The 23,782-nt window shown below is 44.0% G+C and overlaps 1 protein-coding gene across 5 annotated transcripts in view; it reads right to left on the bottom strand.

The window, feature by feature from the left end:
- LOC126203328 (lysine-specific histone demethylase 1A) overlaps window positions 1-23,782 on the bottom strand; it is a 100,386-nt gene that overhangs the window by 50,739 nt on the left and 25,865 nt on the right. For all 5 annotated transcript variants that reach the window (XM_049937599.1, XM_049937598.1, XM_049937597.1 and 2 more), the window contains exons 6-7: window positions 21,645-21,827; window positions 19,737-19,949 (exon numbers count right to left, since the gene is read on the bottom strand). In XM_049937599.1, the coding sequence (XP_049793556.1) occupies window positions 19,737-19,949; window positions 21,645-21,827 (396 nt within the window). The remainder of the gene's footprint in view (window positions 1-19,736; window positions 19,950-21,644; window positions 21,828-23,782) is intronic.

Below are 23,782 nucleotides of genomic sequence, written 5' to 3'. Positions count from 1 at the left end.
TACTGCAACCTACGTTCTTCTGAATCTGCTCAGTGTATTCATCTCTTGGCCTCCCTCTACAATTTTTACCCTCCACGCTGCCCTCCAATGCTAAATTTGTGCTCCCTTCATACCTCAGAACATGTCCTACCAACCGGTCCCTTATTCTTGTCAAATTGTGCCACGAACTCCTCTTTTCCCCAATTCTATTCAAAACCTCCTCATTAGTTATGTGATCTACCCATCTAAACTTTGGCATTCTTCTGTAGCACCACATTTCAAAAGCTTCTATTCTCTTCTTGTCCCAACTATTTATCATCCATGTTTCACTTCCATATATGGCTACACTCCATACAAATACTTTCCGAAATGACTTCCTGACACTTAAATCTATACTCGATGTTAACAAATTTTTCTTCTTCAGAAATGCTTTCCTTTGCCAGTCTACATTTTATATCCTCTCTACTTCGACCATCATCAGTTATTTTGCTCCCCAAATAGCAAAACTCCTTTACTACTTTAAGTGTCTCATTTCCTAATCCAATTCCCTCAGCATCGCCCGACTTAATTCGACTACATTCCATTATCCTCGTTTTGCTTTTGTTGATGTTCATCTTATATCCTCCTTTCAAGACACTGTTCATTCCGTTCAACTGCTCTTCCAAGTCCTTTGCTGTCTGACAGAATTACAATGTCATCGGCGAACCTCAACATTTTTATTTCTTCTCCATGGATTTTAATACCTACTCCGAACTTTTCTTTTGTTTCCTTTACTGCTTGCTCAATATAGAGATTGAATAACATCGGGGAGAGACTACAACCCTGTCTCACTCCCTTCCCAACCACTGCTCCCCTTTCATGTCCCCCGACTCTTATAACTGCCATCTGGTTTCTGTACAAATTGTAAATAGCCTTTCGCTCCCTGTATTTTAACCCTGCCATCTTTAGAATTTGAAAGAGAGTATTCCAGTCAACATTGTCAAAAGCTTTCTCTAAGTCTACAAATGCTAGAAACATAGGCTTGCCTTTCCTTCATCTATTTTCTAAGATAAGTCGTAGGGTCAGTACTGCCTCACGTGTTCCGACATTTCTGCGGAATCCAAACTGATCTTCCCTAAGATCGGCTTCTACCAGTTTTTCCATTCATCTGTAAAGAATTCGCGTTAGTATTTTGGAGCTGTGCCTTATTAGTTCGGTAATTTTCACATCTGTCAACACCTGCTTTCTTTGGGATTGGAATTATTATATTCTTCTTGAAGTCTGAGGGTATTTCGCCTGTCTCATACATCTTGCTCACCAGATGGTAGAGTTTTGTCAGGACTGGCTCTCCCAAGGCCGTCAGTAGTTCTAATGGAATGTTGTCTACTCCCGGGGTCTTGTTTCAACTCAGGTCTTTCAGTGCTCTGTCAAACTCTTCACGCAGTATCATATCTCCCATTTCCTCTTCATCTACATCCTCTTCCATTTCCATAATATTGTCCTCAAGTACATCGCCCTTGTATAGACCCTCTATATACTCCTTCCACCTTTCTGCTTTCCCTTCTTTGCTTAGAACGGGGTTTCCATCTGAGCTCTTGATATTCATACAAGTGGTTCTCTTTTCTCCAAAGGTCTCGTTAATTTTCCTGTAGGCAGTATCTATCTTACCCCTAGTGAGATAAGCCTCTATATCCTTACATTTGTCCTCTAGCCATCCCTGCTTAGCCATTTTGCACTTCCTATCGATCTCATTTTTGAGACGTTTGTATTCCTTTCTGCCTGCTTCATTTACTGCGAGTTTATATTTTCTCATTTCATCAATTAAATTCAATATTTCTTCTGTTACCCAAGGATTTCTACTAGCCCTTGTCTTTTTACCTACTTGATCTTCTGCTGCCTTCACTACGTCATCCCTCAGAGCTACCCATTCTTCTTCTACTGTATTTCTTTCCCCCATTCCTGTCAATTGTTCCCTTATGCTCTCCCTGAAACTCTGCACAACCTCTGGTTCTTTCAGTTTATCCAGGTCCCATCTCCTTAAATTCCCACCTTTTTGCAGTTTCTTCAGTTTTAATCTACAAGGTGTAGGCGTTCAAATTTCCTCTTAGCTTCAGTGTAGGTCAGTCGGTCCAGGGTCTTGTATTCCACGATTTTACATTCCTTCTGGAGAATCCTGTAGTCTGGTGAGCAAGGGGAATGGTGCTCTCCACAGTTGACACAGATGGGAGGCGAGGCACATGAAGTATTTGGTTGTGATGGACATCCACAGTTACAGCGTGTGACGCTGGAAGTTACAGAGGGAAGACATACGCCCGAACTTCCAGCACTTAAAGGACCGCAACGGGAGAGGGATATATGGCTTGACATCACACTGGTATACCACCACCTTGACCTTCTCAAGTAATGTGTCACCCTCGAAGGCCAAGATGAAGGCACTGGTAGCTATCTGATTATCCTTTGGACCCCTGTGGGTACGCCAGACGAAATGAACTCCTTGTCGCTCTAAATTGGCATGCAGCTTGTCATCAGACTGCAAAAGAAGATCCCTGAGAAATATAATACCCTGGACCATATTTAAGCTAATATGGGGTGTGATGGAAACGCAAACACCCCCAGCTTGTCACAGGCGAGTAGTGCCCGTGACTGGGCAGACGATGCTGTTTTGATCAACACTGACGCAGATCGCATTTTGGACAATCCCTCCACCTCCCCAAACTTGTCCTCTAAATGCTCAACATAAAACTGAGGCTTCATTGTCATGAAAGATTCCCCATCAGCTCTCGAACATACAAGGTACCAGGGCGAATAAGATGTGCTGCCATCCTCAACTTAGTGTTCCTCCCATGGTGTGGCCAGGGAGGGAACGATTTGGGGTCATACATCTGTGCATTAAATTGAGCCCATGAACGATTAGAGACTTTTGGTGTTTGACCACCAGTAAGTGATGACTTAGTACGCTTCATGGCGTGTCATCCGCCCTAATGCCACCCACTCCGACCAGAGGGCCTCCCCAGGAGCGCCACCCAGCCTCAGCAAAGGCCACCTGGCAGGATGGCCATTGCCAGGAGTCCCGATGCCCCAGGGAGATGAGCATCTGCTCAATGGTATACGTGGGGAGTTAACGATGAAGGCATGAGCAGAGCGATCCCTGTGTTGTCAGGGGGCTACAAACAACAGGGTACATGGCGGCCCCACCACAACGAACTGGCTACCATGCTGGATATCAGATGCAACGAAGTCTATTATGAATGTCAGTGCAGAAAACGATACTGCACAGTGGATGGAGGAAAATGCACCCAGGAGGGTGACCTTGCCCAACAGCTGGAGAACGGGCAGAAGTGCAGATCCATGTCGACAAAAGATGCGAGAGGTCTCAGTGCATGATGGACACAATGCACCATGTAAGGTGCCCTTCCCCAGTTGGCTCTCTCTTTGGAAAAATTTGAAGAATGGAGGTCAAACCCTACAGGGGACCATCACATAAAGGCCGAAACATGAGACTCCTTTTATTTACCTCTTACAACAGGCAGGAATACCTCGGGCCTATTCTAACCCGCAGACTCACAGAGGGTGGTTTCTCAAGATCACGTCTTTATTATGTTTGGAGTCAGAACACAGGTAGCAATGGGTAGAACTTCCATGTGCTCCACTACAGAACTATTGTGTGCTCAACTTTGGAACTTTCATGTGCGCAGCTGGGGTGACTGTTTTTTCCACGTACTTCTCCAGGGATGTGGTACTTTGATCTCTTCTACAGTAATAGCAACTTCTTCCGGCCATCTTAGACCACCTCATGGCTATGTTGACACTACAGGTTCCACTGCCTCTCGGTGTACTACCACTGTTTCAAACCATCCGATGACTCTGCAGCAGTTCAGCGAGCTTCTGCTCATGGCTCAGCCAGTACTTCATCATATTTTGGGTAATGAATATGAACACTTGTGAGGTTTTCTTTTGTCTATGATTCCTCCTCACATGTTTTTCCTGCTATCTTATTTAGCCTCCTTTTCAAGGAAGGCCTCCCTCTCTTAGTTGTTCTGTTTGTTAGCCCCCACTTCAGGACCAGCTTCACTCACCTTTGCCATCTTGGGTCTTCGGTTGTCTTTTTATCATCGCTCATGTGTCCATGCTCTTGCCGTTCGCGTCAAATTTTTCCTAGTACCATAAGCAGCCACATCAGCCTCTGAAATGTTTCTGCCTACGACCTCTCCCATGTCCTATGCTGCCCCTGTAGTTACAGATGTGATCCTCCGCCTAGTGCTCAATGAAGTGGTTTGTCAGTGCACCCTTTAGTATTGAGATCTGTCCTTGACCACAGTTACTGAGCAAGGTGGTGCAGTGGATAGCACACTTGACTTCCATGTGGGAAGAGAACAGTTCAAACCTACAGCCGGTCATCCAGATTTAGGTTTTCCATGATTTCCCTAAATTGCTCCATGCAAATGCCCAGATGGTTCCTTTGAAAGGGCACAGCCCATTTCCTCCCCATTCTTGACACAATCCAACCTTGTGCTCCATTTGACCTCGATGTCATGGGATGTTAAACCAATCAGGACGTCAAACCAAACACCTTCCAGCCATCTAATTTCCAAACTGTTATTTTATTTGGCTACTGGTTTTGGCAATTTACTATGCCATCTTCAAGCCCTTGAACGAAGTGTAGGAAGATTCCAACCTCGGTTCCGGTTAAAATAGGGGTCAGCATTCAAACACTGGTATCTGTAGACTTCTGCCTGATACAGATATCACTTCAATCATCACCTGCCAACTCAGCAGACAATAGTTGAACTGATCACTGTATCAAGCAGAAATCTACACGTACAATTATTTGAATGCTGATCCCTATTTTGGCCCGAACCGAGGTTGGAATCTTCCTAAACATCAGTCAGGGCCTGAAGATGGCATAGTAAATCGCCGAAACTGGTAGCCAAATAAAATAACAGTTTGGACATTAGACAGCTGAAAGGAGTTTGATTTGACATCTTGTAGCGAATAGCCGAGTCCCACAGCCATCTCTGCAAAGACAGACACACAGTTAAACCAATCTTCCTTTCTTTTTGACTGCCATTTTCTGTGCTTTCAAATCAAAGCAGTGTGGAGGGGGGGGGGGGGGGTTCATTGTCGTCCGTGAACCACATCAGCGCACAACAAGCCTGCCACGTAAAGAGGAAGTCACGGCAGTTCACCAGGAAACCTCACTGCAACAAACAACTCCATTGGCAACAACACCATGGGCACCAAGCAGCATTTCCACCTGGAACCGTCCTTTGTGCAACATGAGAACTGCATATGGACACTGAAGCAGCTGTTCTGCTCCTCAACCCTCAAACATATGCATGGCTGGGCTTCCAACCGTTGCCTCCTGAAAAATGCTGTCTGGTAAGCTACAATAACATCAAATTCCTGATTAATTTATCGATGCTACAGTTTACAAATCTACAGTGTCTCTGCACTTATGTAGTTGTTAATGATCTTTGTACTGAGAATTTGTTTGTCACTTTGTTGCTTTTGAATTTTTTGTTACTGTGACATACACTTTGTCTTTCCACCCTATGTTGCAGTACACCATGTTATCTCAGCTGCCCTTTGGGTATAGACCCATTGTTTGCAAAGGAAGAATTGTTGTGTCTTCCATTTGCCACAGGAGCACGATACACTATTGATGCTTTCACCATTGCTAGCTCCAGGATTACACCTCCAGTACCTAAAGAACCAGCACTTAAACACATCGATTATGAAATGAACACTTCTGTCGCAACTTGCCACACGAACAGGTGGCACTGCGCACTGTTTTTTTTGCCTTGGCCAGCACCTATGCTACCTTGGGAAGGGACTGATACAATGTTGCTGGACACTTTTTAGTCACCTTTTGGTCGTTGGTCATTGATGCCTTTTCCGAGTTTCCTTATGTCATTTTTTACTTACCTCCCACAGCTGATGCGACTGTTGCAGCACTGGCCTCCATTTTCCTGTCGAAGGACTCCCTTCTACAGTAGTTATTTACCTCATATCTTTACAATCAATTTTTGCTTCAGCAATGGCACCCACCAGTATCACAGTTCACTATGGCAGTACACCACTACAGCCACAGCTACCCACCCTCTCGACAGGCATCCACCTCCGTGCAGACGATGCAGCTTGGCCACTTGACACATCCTGTACTGATGCGAGCATCTCCAGATGCCCCCGGCACCTGCACAGGTGCCTCCTGCACCTATGCAGGCACTGTTGGTGCCTCCTACCTTGCTGCAGGCACTTCCTGCACCTCCGCAGGCATCTCTTACCCTGTGCAAGCACCTCCTGCAGAGACACAGGTGCCTCCCATACTGATCCAGACACCTTCTGCACTGGCACAGGCACCTCCCACATTGACAAGGGCACCTTCTGCACTGATGTGGGCATCTGTCACTTCCTTCTGATGCCACCTACCCTCCCACTGCATACCGCGGCTGGCGAGTTTACAGCACCCAGCTGTCACCTAAACCATGCCTCCAGGGTCACTCCACTGCTGCCCTGGTTTAGGAGACCGCGGGGGACCCGTAATTATGCACACCCAGGACAGCAGCTTCCAACACTATGGATGTGTCACCATCAGTACCTACTGGAGGAACAGGTATCTGGTCACTCTTCCTCCCAAGCACACCTTCACCACCCCTACGACGACGAGCATCACACTGGTTGAGTAGTGCACTGTTCGGCTGCTCCGTGCCCCCACAGAGGTCACCGATCACTGTCCAGTGCCTCGATCACCTGCAGCCGAGAGGAAGCAGCACCTGGCAGGCAAATGCTCTTTATACCATCATGCTCCAGCTCTGACCAGCAGCCTATATGCACAACATAATCTGTACCTGGCCCCAGTCAGTCTGTGCTCATCATTTGTCTTGTACATGTCACGAATCTGTGTTGTTGTTATTATATTTATGGTGTCAGGCCATGACACAGTAGATAATTCTTCCATACAAATAATAAATATCCACAGTAGATAATTCTTTCATGCAAATAATAAGTATCCACAGTAGATAATTCTTCCATAAAAAAGTGAAAATTATTGAAAAAATAATGCAGCATGTCAGTCTTACAAGAGAACATTTTATGTACCTTGATTTGATTAGACTGATTTGAAATATTAATATAAGAAACAGTTAAATGTATGGATACAAAAATAAAAAAAAATAAAAATGTAGGTGGCAGCAGCAGTAGCCCAGCACTGAGACACCAAAGCTCAACAGAAGACTGAACATCCTGTTAATTTCACTATTTAAATTTGGCTTGAGTAATCACAAATAGTTTATAACAGTTTGTGTTTCATTATGAAATCTGTTTCTTACACTGTTCCACTTTGTTAATATATACCTTGTCTTATTACAAATCCATTCAGTTTCTTCTTCATTATGGGAAACACGGAACACGAAAAAAGAATGAATGTTTGAATTTCCATCACAGGGGAACCTTGCTAGTATGTTGACAGCGTATGTCCATCATTAACTATCTGAACCATCTACAAAGTGCTGGCTCTCTCTCTCTCTCTCTCTCTCTCTCTCTCTCTCTCTCTGTGTGTGTGTGTGTGTGTGTGTGTGTGTGTGTGTGTGTGTGTATAAAAAGTCTATCCTTCCATGCTGAAAGTCATGTGCATTATAGGATGGTGGGAGGAGACGGGGGTGGGAAACAGTTATGCCATTACCGACTGTGTTGGTTTTAGGTATGTGCAAGCAAGAAAAATTTGCAGACTAAGGGTTTAAAGTGTTCATCTGTATAAGAGTAAATACTACTTAATCCTGATCTCAATCATAACAATGCTGCAATGATATGAGAGCTCAGTGACGTCATATCCTGAGCTTCAAAAATCACCTACCCTAAAAACAACGGCATAAAGCTTCTCGGAGGCAGGACATAGAGAACATATGGAGAATTAAATGAACTGTTGGTTCCAGAGACCTTTCTGAGTCTCAAGCATTTATGATAAATATGCAAACTGAAGCGAAGAACGAAAATGTTGTTTGAGTTTACAGGGAACCAAGTGGACTGAGGCATGAATGAGAATTTTGACTGAGGAGGGGGAATGCTAGGGTAGCCCATGCAGTTGTGTATAGCCACTGTGCCAGATTGGTAGAGTGGTTTGCACATCTGCCTAGCGAGCAGGGAGACCTGGGTTCAAATCCCAGCCTTTATACAAATATTCATTTGTCACTTCAGTCTGCATAAATGCATACAGAGAATTGTTAAATGGTTTGAGCGAATTTTCAACACTGATAACAAATGTGATTTCAATGTGACAAACTGATAATGTTCTTTCAATAAAATCATCATCATCATCATCATCATCTACATCTACAGTTTCGTTCCTGGCTGGATCTGCTAGGAATATAAAGCCCCATATTACACAATTCACCTATGGACAAAACCTCTGCAGCAGTGCCCTAAGTGTACATTTTGGAACTACAGACTGGTTCATGTCACCTTATTACATGATACACGTGAGATATTCAAGGAAATGACAAACAGGAAAGTAAAGTTGTTCTTCACTCATACTGTACATCGTTTTAAGAGGCTCAATTGTTTTATATAATGACACCTGCTTGCACAAGCACATTTTTAAATAAATTTTTATCTATACAGCATTCCACATTTGGAGGAGACAGTTACTTTTTTGAGCCATCGCCCTGATAGTGGCCTTAATCATTAAGAGAAGGGGCATAATGACGATGATGGAAACCAGACATAAGTTGGGTTTGACCCTGTTTGGGAGGAATGGCTAGAAACTATAGAAGATGATGATGAAGCATTATTGAAAGCACATTACCAGGTTGTCACATTGAAATCATTCTTCTTAACTGTGTTAAAACTTCACACAAACCATTTAACAATTCTCTGTATGTACATATGCAGATTGAAGTGACAAGTGAAAATTGGTACGAAGGCTAGGATTTAAATTTGAGCCTCCTGCTCACTAGGCAGATGGGCTAACCACTATGTCATCCTGGCACAGTAGCTTTGCTCAACTGCACAAACTGCAGCTCCAAGATCTGTGGGCATTTTGGAACATCATGAGAAAAGATGTGGCTAGTTTTGACAAGTTTCTGCTGATGATACAGGAGGAACTCGCTCAAGTGACACATTAATGTGTGAAGTAATTCCATATTTTGTCACTGAACTCCCTTGTCGACTATTGCCAGTTTCTCCTTCCTGGCGTGCTGAAATAAAGCAACAGATGCAGTCTAATCAAACATGATATTTTATCAACTAAGACACTTTGTATCGCTACAAATTGAAAGTCACAGATGTAAAGTTAAATTCTTATTTACTCAGAAATAAACTATTGCCAATGTACCTTATTATGATATAGAGGGTCATGAGGATCATACAGATAACTATCCTCACTGTACACCTGGATTAGAATGGTCAAGCCTTGTTTGTTGCATTCCATTACTAGAATATGAAGCCATCGGCACAAAGAATGCTTTTCGCAATAGCAATTCAAAAAACATGAAATCTTCCAGGAAAAATATTGGATTTGCCTAATTACTGCATTTATGAGAATTTATGCACTGAAAAATGTGCGAAAGCTCCAGTACAAAGTCCTGATGTCAGCTGCTGACTACAGACTGAACAATGACAAACAATAAAATAACAAGCATACAGCACACTCCTGAGTACTTCGTTCTGCACATGCGTGAGTTACTGCCATCTTGTGTAGATACATGGATTCATGTATTTTCATGTTTCCCTGTACTCTCAACTCCCCCCCCCCCCCCCCCCCTCAACTCTACCCCAGTCTTATCCACCTGTCTCTCACTCTTCCTCTAGATCTCTTATCTTATATTGTTATTTCACGACACTGTCTTGATATCCTGTCAATTTCCACTCTTTTAGCACGTTAATCTTGTCTTTTCTGTGTCTTGCATGGCCTTCTCTCTCACCATTCCCCTCACCATTTTACTCCTTACTCTATACGTTCTAGTAAGTCCTATCGTGTTTCTTTCAAATTTCATTTTGCAAACATGTACCCTGCTCATAAGCCTTTTCTTCATTACCTGCATTTCTGACGGATACATGAGTACTGGAGTATAACATGCTTAGTATTAACATTTGCTTGCTTCTTGGTGATACATAATTGCGCCATCACCATACCGTCCCACTACTTCCTACCACACATCTAGCCTTTCATGTACATCTCCTGCTCCACTTTCCGAAACCATTACATTGATTTCTTATTTTCCATCTCCTATACACACTACCACTCCTGCTATTATCTCATCCATAACAGTGATGAAAAGTAGCGGGGATAGTGTACTCCCTTGTTTCAACCCATTTTTCTGTTCTAACCAGTCTGTCTTCTCTCATCCAGCTTTTACACGACTCGCTGTTCCTTGATAAATTTCCTTCATTCTTCTCAAAGTCAATCTTCCAATGCCCTTTCCTGCAAGGTTTTCCCATATCCTGCTTCTTTTCAAACTATTATACACCTTATCAATGTCAAGGAACACCATTCCTAAATCCTCACCACATTGGTTGTCTCTCTCTTGGAGTTACCTTACAACAAAAATTAGACCTGCTGTTGACCTTCCTGGTCTAAACCCATACTGTTCCTCTCTCAATGCTCTCCTTCTGTATTCTCATTTCCGGAACTGACAGCATGATACAACTAAAGTAACTCTCCTACAATTTTGACAGAATTTCTTGCAAACCTTCTTAAAAATTGACACTATGATTATTTATTTCCAGTCTTCAAGTGTCCTCTTTTCTTTCCCTATTGTTCACATGACCTGGCAGAGTCAGTAAATTCCTACAATGGCAGCTGCTCCCACTATCACCACACTTACTTCATTCAGTCCCTTTTCTTCCTCTCATAGTCTTTTTGTTCTATCTTTTGTCCAGGTTAGGCCCCTCTCAGCATCCCCAGGAGGCTCCTTTTACTTTTCCATATTTCCATTGCAGTTCAGTACCTCTTCCAAATATTCCTAACATTAATTTCCTGTAGATTCCCAACTCTCTTCCATTCTTTATTGATCACCCTGACATTTTACATGATGCCTCTCTTCTTAGCCTTAATCATTTCATAGACGACCATCTTGCTTCCCTCATTTCCATCAATTTCATCTACTCTTCTATCCATTTCATCTTCTCCCCAACTTCTTCTTCTCCTCCTCCTCCTCTTCCTCAGTGTATTACTTTTTTGCTTCATCTGTTCTTTCTCAAAACCATAAATGGAGTGTTTGTTTTTCTTTGCAACTTGCTCCCTTACCTCTATCATTACACAAGGGTGTTTCTTTCCATCTTTTGTGATCAATGGTTCCTCCACACTCTTTTCTGCTGCTCCCACCATTGTTCTTTTGAACCTTCTTCATTCCTATTCAACTGCAGTTCATACTTGGTATGTTGCTCTTTACTATTTTCTGAAATATTTCTTTGCATTTCTCTTCCACTCTCTTTTCTGTCTTTCCTATTTTATCCCTCCAACCGTCACTCCTAAAAGATGGTTGTGGCTATCTACGGCTTCTGAAGCTATTAACTTGACATACAAGATGTGCTCAAAAAGACACCAAGCTTTTGAAATAGCTTGTTAACTGGCAGAAGGAGTACATACTGAGCACATGTAGTTTAGACAACAAACTACTGTAGTTTAGACAACAAACTACTGTTTGCTGCATTTCACTCAAACCATTAGTAAACAAGCTACAGCCATGGAAGTGAGCACGTGCACAAGCTGCGCATTGGATTAGTGAAAAACTGACACTTAAAGAGCTTGAAGAACAGTGTGTGTGTGTGTGTGTGTGTGTGTGTGTGTGTGTGTGTGTGTGTGAGTGTGTGTGTGTGTGTGAAATTTTGCTGCAAACAAGGCAAAATTTGCTTAGTCAAGCATACGGTGAGGACTGTACAAGTTGGACGCAGCGATAGGAATGGTTTAAGCGTTTTCAGCAGTGTAGAATATTATTTGGTGACAATCTCAATGCCGGACACCTTCCACATTAACAGATGATGACCATATCAAGAGAGTTCATGCTGTCATTTGTAGAAATTGTCATTTACCTGTTCAAGAAGTTGCTGATGAATCCTAATGGGCATGAGGGATGCTATGCACAGGAAGAGACCTGAATTGTCGGAAACCATACTTGGAAGTTGCATCATGACAATGCACTGGCTCTTGCATCACTCCTGGTCTGCACTATCTAGAAAACTCTCTGACTGCCCTATCTAGCTAACTCCTTGATTGCACTATCTACCAAAACATCACAATCACATTATGCCCCATACATTGTATTCTCCAGACATAGAGCTAGCAGACTTTTTCCTGAAACTTCTCATTCTGGAGACTTTTTCTTGTTTTCCATACTTAAAACCACATTGAAAGGCATCGTTTCCAAACCACTGAGGATGTTGAAGACAATGCGCAACAGACCTATGTCCCATCCCAGAAAATGTGTTCCAGGAGGCTTTTCAAAAGTGGGAGAGAGAATGGGAGCAGTAGAAGGGATTATATTAGGGGGAACAGAGCTTAAAATGTTGTACAAAAAGCAATAAAGGTGTTATAGCAAAATTTCGATTTTTTTAAAGACACCATGTATGTATCTGTTCTCTTTGTGTGCTCATCATGTAAAACACGATTCTTAGATAAAGTAACAAATAGTAGTATAAACATTTTGACATTCCTGCTCAAAAATAAATGCAGCATGGGACTGATTGATTGAGAGGGGTTATGGGACTAAATGGTGAGGTTATCGGTCCTGTGATTCAAAAGTTTCTTGTGTAAGATAGAGGGTCCGCTAAAAGTGGGCAGATCCAGTCAGAGGGGTCAAACTATAAAGTGAAGAAATTAAAATACACGCAGGGGAAGGCATAAAAGGGTAGGCCAAATCTAAAAACTAGAAAAACAGAGGAATAAAAGAGCGGTCTTTGCATGGGGGAGTGGCCATGAGTCCCAGACCTAGAAAACACAAAGAGAGGCCTCAAACACAACCATCCTGCCCATGCTCCAGGAGCAAAACAAAACCTTGTAACTGAAAATAAAAACCACATTCACATAAGAAACTAAGGTCTAGTTCAACCATATGTGAATCTTCTGCTAATATTAAAGACATGGAATCTGGAAGGTTATACTTAGCACAAAGGACCAAAAGAAGGGGACAATCCAGCAATATATGGGATACCGTCAGTATGGCTCCACAGGCACATTGTGGCGGTGGCTTGTTACGCAAGAGAAAACAATGGGTGAGCCTAGTATGATCGATGCACAGATGGCATGACAGTGGACTCCTTCTGAGAGGAACAGTGGACTCCTTCTGAGAGGAACAGACAGAAGAGCACCAAACTGCAGTAGTCACCTTGATTGTGCAGAGTTTATTAAGAAGAACAGTAGCACACTAGATGTCATTCCACTTTTGGGCAACGAGAGGTTTGATGTGTATCATCAACATATCTGCACCTTGAATCATGGAAGGGAATGGAGGGTAAGTATCTGCCTCTCAAGACAAATGGTCAGCCAGTTCATTTCCTGGGATGACCACATGACTTCAGACCCAGAGGAAGACAAAGGAGCAGGCGGCATGGCCAAAGGCAGAGTGAATATCATGGACAGAAGAGATCGAAGGGTGACGAGAGTAACCTCGGTCTACAGCCTGCAAGCTACTCACTGAGAAGGTACAGATTAGATTAGTACTTGTTCCATGGATCATGAATACAACACTTCATAATGATGTGGAACGTGTCAGGTTAATAAAAGGTGTCTATACAAGATATTACATTACACAAAATATTACATGACACTTAATATTTTTAATTTAACTTAATTTTTTTTGTTTTTGTGAGGTCTGGTACCATGCGCCACAGAATCTGAATCTCCGACAGACGTCATGGACGTCGAAGAACCACAGAGGTCTCTGTACCATCGCGCCATAAGCTGTGGCAGCGCACGCCTCCTGGCCCGCATTTAGAGTGAGGGCGCCACAGGGGAACATGTGGTTGCAGTGACCAATAGCGGCATCCCCGATCACGTACTTAAGCGCCTGCCTGTTGCTCAACCTGCCAGTCTAACCTCGCGTGCGTCTCAGGACGTATCGCCTCAGACAGCATATTGACTTTCGTGTTTCTATACGAGTGGACGTTGTTGTCTGGTTTGGTTCGCGACTCTATTGTCTGTTATTGTTGTGTCGTAAGGTCCTCCGTTGGATGTGTCTGTCCTCTCCTATTTTGTTGTTGTTCACAGGCCGCTCAGCAGGTCCCGCCGCATTTCCATCACTAAAACCCCGCGACCTTTCTGGTCGCCGTTACAACAGTGGGGGGGTGGGGAAATTACCCACTTACTATATCCAAAAATTCATCTAATGAGAAGGAGGAGTTGCCATTCAGAAATTCTTTTCATTTCCTTTTAAATGCTATATGGCTATCTGTCAGACTTTTGATGCTATTAGGTAAGTAACCAAAGCCTTTTGTGGCAGCATAATTTACCCTCTTCTGAGCCAAAGTTAGATTTAACCTCGAGTAGTGATGTGTTGGATCATCTGGTTGTGGATGGAATCCGGGCCTGGGGCCGTGTCATGGGAAGAAGTAAGAGCCTGCAAGAATTCCCATTCAGTGAATCTTCACTGAAACACTGTGGGGGGAGGCCTATGAAAACAAAATGAAGGGCTCTGTTAATGGCTAGCAGCTCTGCTGTGAACACTCTACACGATCCTGGTAGTAAATGGCATTCAATGCCACTAGGAAATGTAAAAGAGTAACCCACCTTATCTATCATTTTACAACCATCAGTGTAGAATATAGTAGCACCCTGGAACTCTTCAAGGATTGAATGTACAAGATACCAAAATATAGTAGGGGTGACAGAGACCTTAGAACCCTGGAATAGGTCAGTCTTAACACCATCCAAGGGGCGGTTCGGGAGGAAATACATGGGGCACATTGCAATGAGTGGAGATGGAGATTCTGACAGAGGGAAGTGAGATGCATTCCAACTGACAATACCACCTGAGGGTGGGTATAAGGAGCGAGACATCCCTTGTTTGCAAAGAGGACAGGGTACACAGGATAATCAGGGACTCATCGAATGGCGATTGCACAAGAGACCAGGAGTTTGCTCCATCATATTTGCAGAGGAGGAATCCCCACTTCTGCGAGGAGACTGTCGGCAGAACATGTATGAGGCATCGATAGCCAGACGCACCCAAGGAGTTTCACAATGGACGGTGCTCCTGAGCCATAAACCTGACAACCATAATCTAGTCTGAACAAAACCAGAGTGCAATAAAGATGGAGAAGAGTAGTATGGTCTGCACCCGAAGATATGTGGGCCAGGAGGTGGAGAGCATTCAGATTCTGCATGCAGGTAATCTTCAGATGGTGAATATGGGGCAGCCACGTCAGCTTTTTATCAAAAATAAGGACCAAGAAACGAGACTGTGACGCAACAACTAAGTGCAGGTTGCCTAAATATAAAGTTCAGGATCGGGGTGTACTGTGGTTTGACGGCAAAACTGCATAACCCGTGTTTTGGAGGAAGAATACTTGAAGTCATAGGAGAGGGCCCCTCCAACGGCGCCTTGGAGCTGGCGTTCAGGAGATGCTACTGAGTGGGAGCTGCACAAGATGCAAAAACCATCGACATACAACACCAGGGTAACTAGAGGCCCAGCAGAGGTTACAAGCCCATTGATGGCAATGGGGAAGAGTGCAACACTTAGAGCCCGATGGGATACCGTTCTCCTGGATCTAAGGGGTGCTGAGTGAAGTGCCAAGTCAAACCCAGAAGAGGTGATGGGATAAAAGCTCACACATAAAAATTGGAAGAAGGCCATGAAAGCTCCAGTCATGGAGGATAACTAAATTGTGACAGTGCCAACCCATGTTGTATGCCTTATGTGGGTCAAAGGAGAGTGTGACAAGGTGCTGGTGGTTAGTAAAAGCCTGTTGCATTGCTGTTTCCAATCTGAGTAAATGATCAATTGTAGATCATCCTTCCCAGAAGACACACTGACATGGGGCCAAAGACTCTGACATTCGAGTATCCAGCATAATCGGAAGCTAATCATCCTCTTGAGCAGTTTACAAATTATGTTGGTCAGGCTAATAGAGTCGTAGCTATAGAGGGGGGTTGGGTTCTTCTCGAGCTTAAAGATGGGGATAACTATTCTGTCTTGACCACTGTGAGGGGAAGGCAGCTGTGAGGCAAATCGGTTAAGACCCTGAGGAGACGGTGCCTCTGGGTACAATCCATGTGTTGGATCATCTGGTTGTGGATGGAATCTGGGCCTGTGGCCATGTGTTGGGAAGAAGTAAGAGCCTGCAAGAATTCCCATTCAATGAAGGATTCAGTGAAGCTTCAGAGCTTGATGGGGGTTGAAACAATAGAGGGATTTGTTCAAATTCACATTTCTGCCGGAGAAAGGTAGCTGTATAGGAAGAGGTCTACGCTGTTGCAAAGTGTGTTGCAAGGTGTTCTGCATGGACTGATGGATCAGTACACAGAGCAACCTGTAGGATAAGGCACCAGACAGCTGATTGTCACTGGTGGCCCAGAAGGCTACAGAGCTTGGACCAAATCTGTGATGAAGAGGCATAAATCCCCAGGGAGGAAACATAGCGCTCCCAGTATTACTTTTTACTTTTTACTCTGCTTAATATGGTAGTGAGCCTTAGCAAAGAGATGCTTAAAAGCGATATGGTTGGTTTGTGAAGGGTGTCGCTTAAATCGTTGCAGCACACATTGGCGGTCCTGGATACTGACAACCACATTCTTGGTCCACCATGGTACTGGTTGGTGATGAAGGGGATTTGTGGATATGGGGAAAGCAGTGCCAGCAGCGTGAAGAAGAGTGGCAAAGCCGTCTTGCATTACCGCATCAATGCAACCTGAGAAAGAGGTGTCCAAGCGCACAGTGGACGTATATAAAGGACAACCACCTCTGCAGAATACCCAATGTAGGAGCCTGTTTGCCTGGCAGCAGCAGGGGAACAATAGAATCACCAGAAAGTGGTTATTGTCACAAAGATCATTATGGGGTGACCAATATAGCACTCCGTCATCAGGCCACAAGTGGCCCATCGGGACCATCCGACCGCCGTGTCATCCTCAGATGAGGATGCGGATAGGAGGGGCATGTGGTCAGCACACCGCTCTCCCGGTCGTTATGAAGGATTTCTTTGACCGGAGCCGCTACTATTCGGTCGAGTAGCTCCTCAATTAGCATCACGAGGCTGAGTGCACCCCGAAAAATGGCAACAGCACATGGCGGCCCGTCCAAGTGCCGGCCACACCCGACAGCGCTTAACTTCGGTGATCTGACGGGAACCGGTGTATCCACTGCGGCAAGGCCGTTGCCGGGGTGACCAATAGAGGGAACCTAAAATAGCAAAGGAGGAGATGATGAGATCAATAGCAGAAAAAGTGATGTGAGTGCCACTGAAGTGGGTAGGGGAACCATTATTAAGGAGACACAAATCAAAATCTGTAACAAGTTGGCCAATTACAAGACCCCTACCTGTCAAAAATGGCACTCTCCCACAGAGGGTGGTGTGCACTGAAGTCCCTGAGGAGGATGTACAAGGGAAGGAGTTGCTGTATTAAGGTAGGCAGGTCAACATAAGAAAGTGACGTACCGGGAGGGAGGCAGACACTGTAAATGGTGATTGCTGGGATTGTTCGCACTAGTACTGCTATTGCTTCCAGGCTGGTACGCAGGAGGATCTAGTCAGTAATGGCAACGGTGAGAACCAAAGTGTAGATCCCTCCACACATTATTCCGGGACCATCGCGGTTCCAACAGAAGACCTGATAACCACAAAATGTTGGAGAGTGATCATGAAGGAAATGCGTTTCTTGAAGAGCAAACGAGGCTGCAGAACAAGAGGAAATGAGTTGTATTTCCAGTAGGTGACAGTAATATCCATTGCAATCCCACTGTGGCAAGAGTCTGGGTTAGACATAGAGAAGCCGAGGGGAGATCATGTCACCAGGTCAGTGGTCGTCACCGACGAGGATGGGTGACATCCACACAAACTGTGTCTGATTAGGAAAGAGGAGGAGGGGGCGAAGCCTTTTGGATTCTGGGGAAGCCTTGTCATTAGACTCAAGCTGTTGCTTCTTCTCCCTCGGATGGAGGGAGAGGGCAGGTGTTATCGGCAAGGGAATAGGTGGCAAAGATGTCTGGATCGGACAGAGAGCGAGCGGCTTTGGGGACCTTGGAGCTTAGGTCCCTCGTTCAACCTAAAGTTGCAGGCTTCATAGCTTGAGAAAGGCAGGGAGGGATGTTCTGACAGGAAGTCCTGTTCCTAGCAGGAGAAGAGGATGTCTTCTCTGGCCAAGAAAGAAGAGTAAGAGTAAAAAGAGGAGAAGGAGGAGCAGTTACTTGAGGGGAAGGGACGGGAGCTGCCGGGGAGGAGGAAAGGGAAAGGGGACAGGATGTGGAGAGCGGAAGAGGAGAAAAGAGGGGAAGATGTAACTCAGACAAAGCTAGATGGGGGACTCACAGGGTGAAATATGTACAACTCCTTCTGGGCCTCAAGGCAGCTAAGACAGTCAAGGATCTTTATTTTCTGGATTCATATTTCCTTTGCGCACAGTGGACACTCTGGTGAGCGGGGAGAATGCAGACCAAAGTAGTTTACACAGTTAGGTGAGGGTGTGTAAGGACTCCCCACGTGAAAAGTGAGGCCCCATCCACCGCATATGGGAGTGGCATCACATCACAAGAACATGTGGCCAAATGTGAGGCAATGGAAGCAATGCATGTGAGGTGGAATGCACAGTTTAATGTCGCATCTGTATACTATTACATTGATCTTCTCGGGCAGAGTACCCCCCTTCAATGCCAGGACGATGGTCCTTAGGGCTCCTCTGGATGAAATTAACACCATGTCATTCCATATTAGCACTACATTCATCACTGAACTAGAGGAGAAGGTTCCTACGGAAAATTAAACCCTGTGTCATATGGAGAAACTTGTGAGGACCGATATTCACTGGGATATCTCTTAAATGGTTGCAGACACAGAGGGAGTCCGACTGGCTGGCAGAAGTTGTCTTTATAAAGAGAGCCAGATCTCATTTTTGCTTAAGGACTCAACTACACCAAACTTGTCCTCAACGTGTTCCGCAAAGAAAAGGGGTCTGGTTGCGGCAAAGTCTCCCCCATCAGTCCTGGTGCAGACCAGGAACCGCAGAAAGGGTTTTGACCCAACCCAGTGGGTGCAACCCTTCTCCCAAGGGTAGCGAAGGGGGGAAGGGCTGATATGGCAGAAACAGGAACTGAGACAGAACTATTCCTAGGACGAGACACAGCCGAGGAAGAGTTGCCAGAGAGTTTAACATATTTGATGCGCCAAACGTCCACCCTGGTACCACCCACTCCTAACAGGGGCTCTCCTCATGGGCACCACCCAGCCACAGCATTGACCACCTAGCATCAGTCATTGCCGGAAGTTCTGATGCCAAGTGTCAGGAATATCAGATTCGCTGTCTCAGGTGTAGTTGGGAATCACTGAGATGTGCAGGCAGCAACACACATTTGTGTAATAAAGTTGTGCCACACAGTTTATTGCCAGCATGGCATAGTGTGTTCTTTCCGCAATTAGTTATGACCTAAAACACAACAATGGCACCATCTACACATTAACAAAGCAGATGGTTTGTAATGACATACAAAATTATGGATTATCAAAACTGGAGGCTACATATTGCTTCATATATCAAGAAAAAAATTATTTTGTAGCTCCCCTTAGTAGCTCAAAACAAAAATGGAGTTAAATTGTAGATACAAACTTTTAAGAGCACAATGAGTGATATTTACCTGGAGCCGTTCTTCAATTTCTCGCTGCTGCTCCAACAGTTGGTCCCATTCACGACAGGCAATTTTGAGGTCACGCAGTTCGGATCTTACAACAAATTCTTGTGTGATATCACGCACCACTTTATTTTCACTATGCTCTTTGTACTGGCGACTTAGTTCTTGGATTTTGTCCTTCAGAGCCAACATCTGATGCTGATTAGCCTCCAGCCTCTCCTGTACTCAAAGACAATTTATATTCATTCAAGTGACAAATAAAATAATATGCAGGGTGTATCAAACAAAATTATCCGATTTGGCACCTCTGTGTTTCTGAAACTAATAAACATATACAATGAATCTTGTTTTTTGATGAATGGGAAACTCAAAAAGTTTTTTTTTTTCCATACTTTCCTATAGGTGTTCAATATTCCCCCCTTGAGATGCACGGCATATGTCAATGTGGTATTCAAATTGTTCCCACACTGCAGTGAGCATGTCTTGCGTTACAGCTTCCACAGCTGCTGTTATGTGATGTCTCCGTTCCTTCACTGTTGTTGGTAATGGAGGCACATAAACAGTCTTCTATAAACTCCCACAAGAAATAATCACATACAGTCAGGTCTGGTGACCGTGGAAGCAATTATTGTAAGGCTGAATTATTTGGTCCAGTGCACCCGATCCAGCATTCTGTAATCCTTTGATTTAAAAATTCCTGAACTTCCAGATGCCAATGTGGCGGTGTCCCATCCTGTTGGTAAATGAAGACATTCGAATCAGTCTCCAATGCTGGGAAGAGAAAGTTCTCAAGCATTTAGAGATATGTGCTTCCCGAAAAAGTGTTCTCAGCAAAGAAAAATGGACCATACACCTTTCCCCGTAAAACTGCACAAAACACATTAAATTTTGGAGTCCCTCTCATGTTGTACAACTTCATTTGGTTGTTCTGTACCCCATATTCTCACATTATGATGGTTCATGTTTCCTTTTAAATGGAATGTTGCCTTGTCACTAAACACTAAGTGTGGAAGAAACCTGTCATCCTCCATGTTGCCAAGAACAAAATTATAGAACTCCACATGTTGCTGTTTGTCACCTTCATAAAGAGCTTGCAGTAGGTGAATTTTGTACAGTTTCACGAGTAAATGTCGATGCAACACATACCAGACGGACATTAAGCTGTTGAGCTGCATAACGAATGGATGTCTGCGGACTACTTGTGAAACTATGGTGGATGCAGACACTCAGGGGCAGCCCATCGATTTGCCTTTACACAAACAACTTGTTTCTCAGAATTGTTCATGCCATCGTCTACTGCTCTGTGCTGTAGGAGGATCCACACCACACCTAGCACGAAAGTCACGCTGAACAGTTATTATTTACCCGCACTGCGCAAAACGTGGAACACAAAATGCATTCCATTGCCCCGACACCATCTTTACTAGAACTGAAGTGGACACACTGCTGCTACCTAGCGGGAACCGTGTAAAACTTGGGAGTTTGCTCTTTCCAACAGTACATTATTAATGCCCGTATCTCAAATAATGTAATAGTTATGAATTTTTTTAAATTGGATGGTTCTTTTTGATACACCCTGTATTTCTCATAACAAAAATGCAAGAAATCTATAACAATCACACAATAAAATATTTCATAATATTAAAAAATAATAGCACATTATACAGAAATGTGAAATTGTATTTTACTGAAGGATTAATTCTCTACTTCTTTTTGCTTTTTACTTTTAAATGACTTTGAAGGCTTAAATAAATAAATAAAAGCTTAAGAATTCTGCATTGTCTGTGAATCTCAACACCCAAATGGCTATTGTTATGAGTATTGACTGACCTTGTTGATGTCTTTGTTTTCTCATCTTTATTCATGGTAACAAACTGCCTTTTTTTAATACTGAAATTTATAATTCTGTAGTACCTGCAATGCAATCACTGCCTTCCAGTGCTGTATCTGCTTCTCCTTCACATTCTTCTCTTGAAGTTTAATAACCCACTCAAGAGCCTGACCCAAAGACACAGGCTTTCCTCCAGCATAGTTGAAGTCAAGTTGGTGAGACAAGTAACTTGTAGCCTCAAGAAGACGATTAAATTCACGCTCCACCTGCCAATAAGAGCATTTCACAAATAATTTACCTTGGAAAACCAAAATATCTTACATGAATGGATCGTACTTTCAAAACTGGAAAACTATATACTGTTCATTTATATGAATGAGCATAATAGAACAGTCCACCTTGAAAAACATACATGTACACTCACAGTCTGCCAAAAAATGGGGAGCATCCAGATGGGGAGGAGACAGATAAAGATCTTGCTGGTAACAGGAGTACCTCTATATATATCACACACGTGCCATGTGTGGATGAGCACTGCCATGTTGAGAAATACTGAGGACATAGGGTGTCCACATGTACTGTTCTGATGTCACAGTTCCCTCAATTATTACCAACCATTACCAGGAGTAATGTCCAATGGTTCCCCACACCATGACACAAAGAGTAATACTTGCTGGGCCTCTCCAAAACATTGGGAGATGGGAGAATGGGACAACTCCCCAAGTCACCACCATATTCAGCAACAATGATTATCCAGGGTAGAGCAGAAAGACAATTCACCACTGAACACAGTGTGACACTCATCAGCAGTGCACACTTCCTGGTCATCTCACCACTCCAGCACAGACATTTGTGTAGTGGTGTTAATGGCATCCTGCATACAGAATGACAATTCCTTAATCTGGCTGCTGCCAGGTTCTGACCAATGGTGCGGGATAACACAGAATCTTGCAGGGATTCTAACATTTGTTCTCAGGTTGCAGGCACAGATGTGGTTACCATGTGCTCAGTTTACAATACATCCTCCCTTGTGGTGATCAGATATGGTCGATCAGAACTTTGACCGAGAATATGCCTGCCCTCACATTCCCAAACAGCCCTACTATGGGCCACTGCCATATCCGAACACCCCACAAGTTGAGATACGGCACAATTTGCCCAGCTCACCAACTGGAGACCCTGGGTCATTCTCTGTAAGTTCAACCAGGAGCTCATTCAGTACACTAATTCTACCATGTGTGGAACACTTGTGTACAAAGTATTAGTTTCCCCTGCCAATTAGTTCCAGAATTATCTTGTGAAAGAAGGTGGTGTGACCCGGAAATTGCAACCCGTATCTGGCAATCTATCTTCAGACCCAACTTCAGGTCTTAATAACTTTGGAACTATTCCACACAGTCCAGTGAAATTTTTACAACCCAGTGACATCCACTTAGGGAACACACTCTATGAATCAAAACACCAACAACATATTTCTGACGGAAAATAAAAAATTCCAAAATGTGATTAAAAAATGTAATACGTTAAAATATATCTAAAAACACAGATGATGTGACTTACCGAACGAAAGTGCTGGCAGGTCGACAGACACACAAACATACACACGAAATTCAAGCTTTCGCAACAAACTGTTGCCTCATCAGGAAAGAGGGAAGGAGAGGGAAAGACGAAAGGATGTGGTTTGATCCATTATAAATTGAAATTAGCGGAGATTGAGGCCTGGCGGATAACGGGAAGAGAGGATATACTGAAGGGCAAGTTCCCATCTCCGGAGTTCTGACAGGTTGGTGTTAGTGGGAAGTATCCAGATAACCCGGACGGTGTAACACTGTGCCAAGATGTGCTGGCCGTGCACCAAGGTATGTTTAGCCACAGGGTGATCCTCATTACCAACAAACACTGTCTGCCTGTGTCCATTCATGCGAATGGACAGTTTGTTGCTGGTCATTCCCACATAGAAAGCTTCACAGTGTAGGCAGGTCAGTTGGTAAATCACGTGGGTGCTTTCACACGTGGCTCTGCCTTTGATCGTGTACACCTTCCGGGTTACAGGACTGGAGTAGGTGGTGGTGGTGGGAGGGTGCATGGGACAGGTTTTACACCGGGGGCAGTTACAAGGGTAGGAGGCAGAGGGTAGGGAAGGTGGTTTGGGGATTTCATAGGGATGAACTAAGAGGTTATGAAGGTTAGGTGGACGGCGGAAAGACACTCTTGGTGGAGT

Source organism: Schistocerca nitens, chromosome 9, assembly GCF_023898315.1.
Source record: "Schistocerca nitens isolate TAMUIC-IGC-003100 chromosome 9, iqSchNite1.1, whole genome shotgun sequence".
Classification (NCBI taxonomy): Eukaryota; Metazoa; Arthropoda; class Insecta; order Orthoptera; family Acrididae; genus Schistocerca; species Schistocerca nitens.
This window is presented reverse-complemented; position numbering and strand designations above follow the sequence as displayed.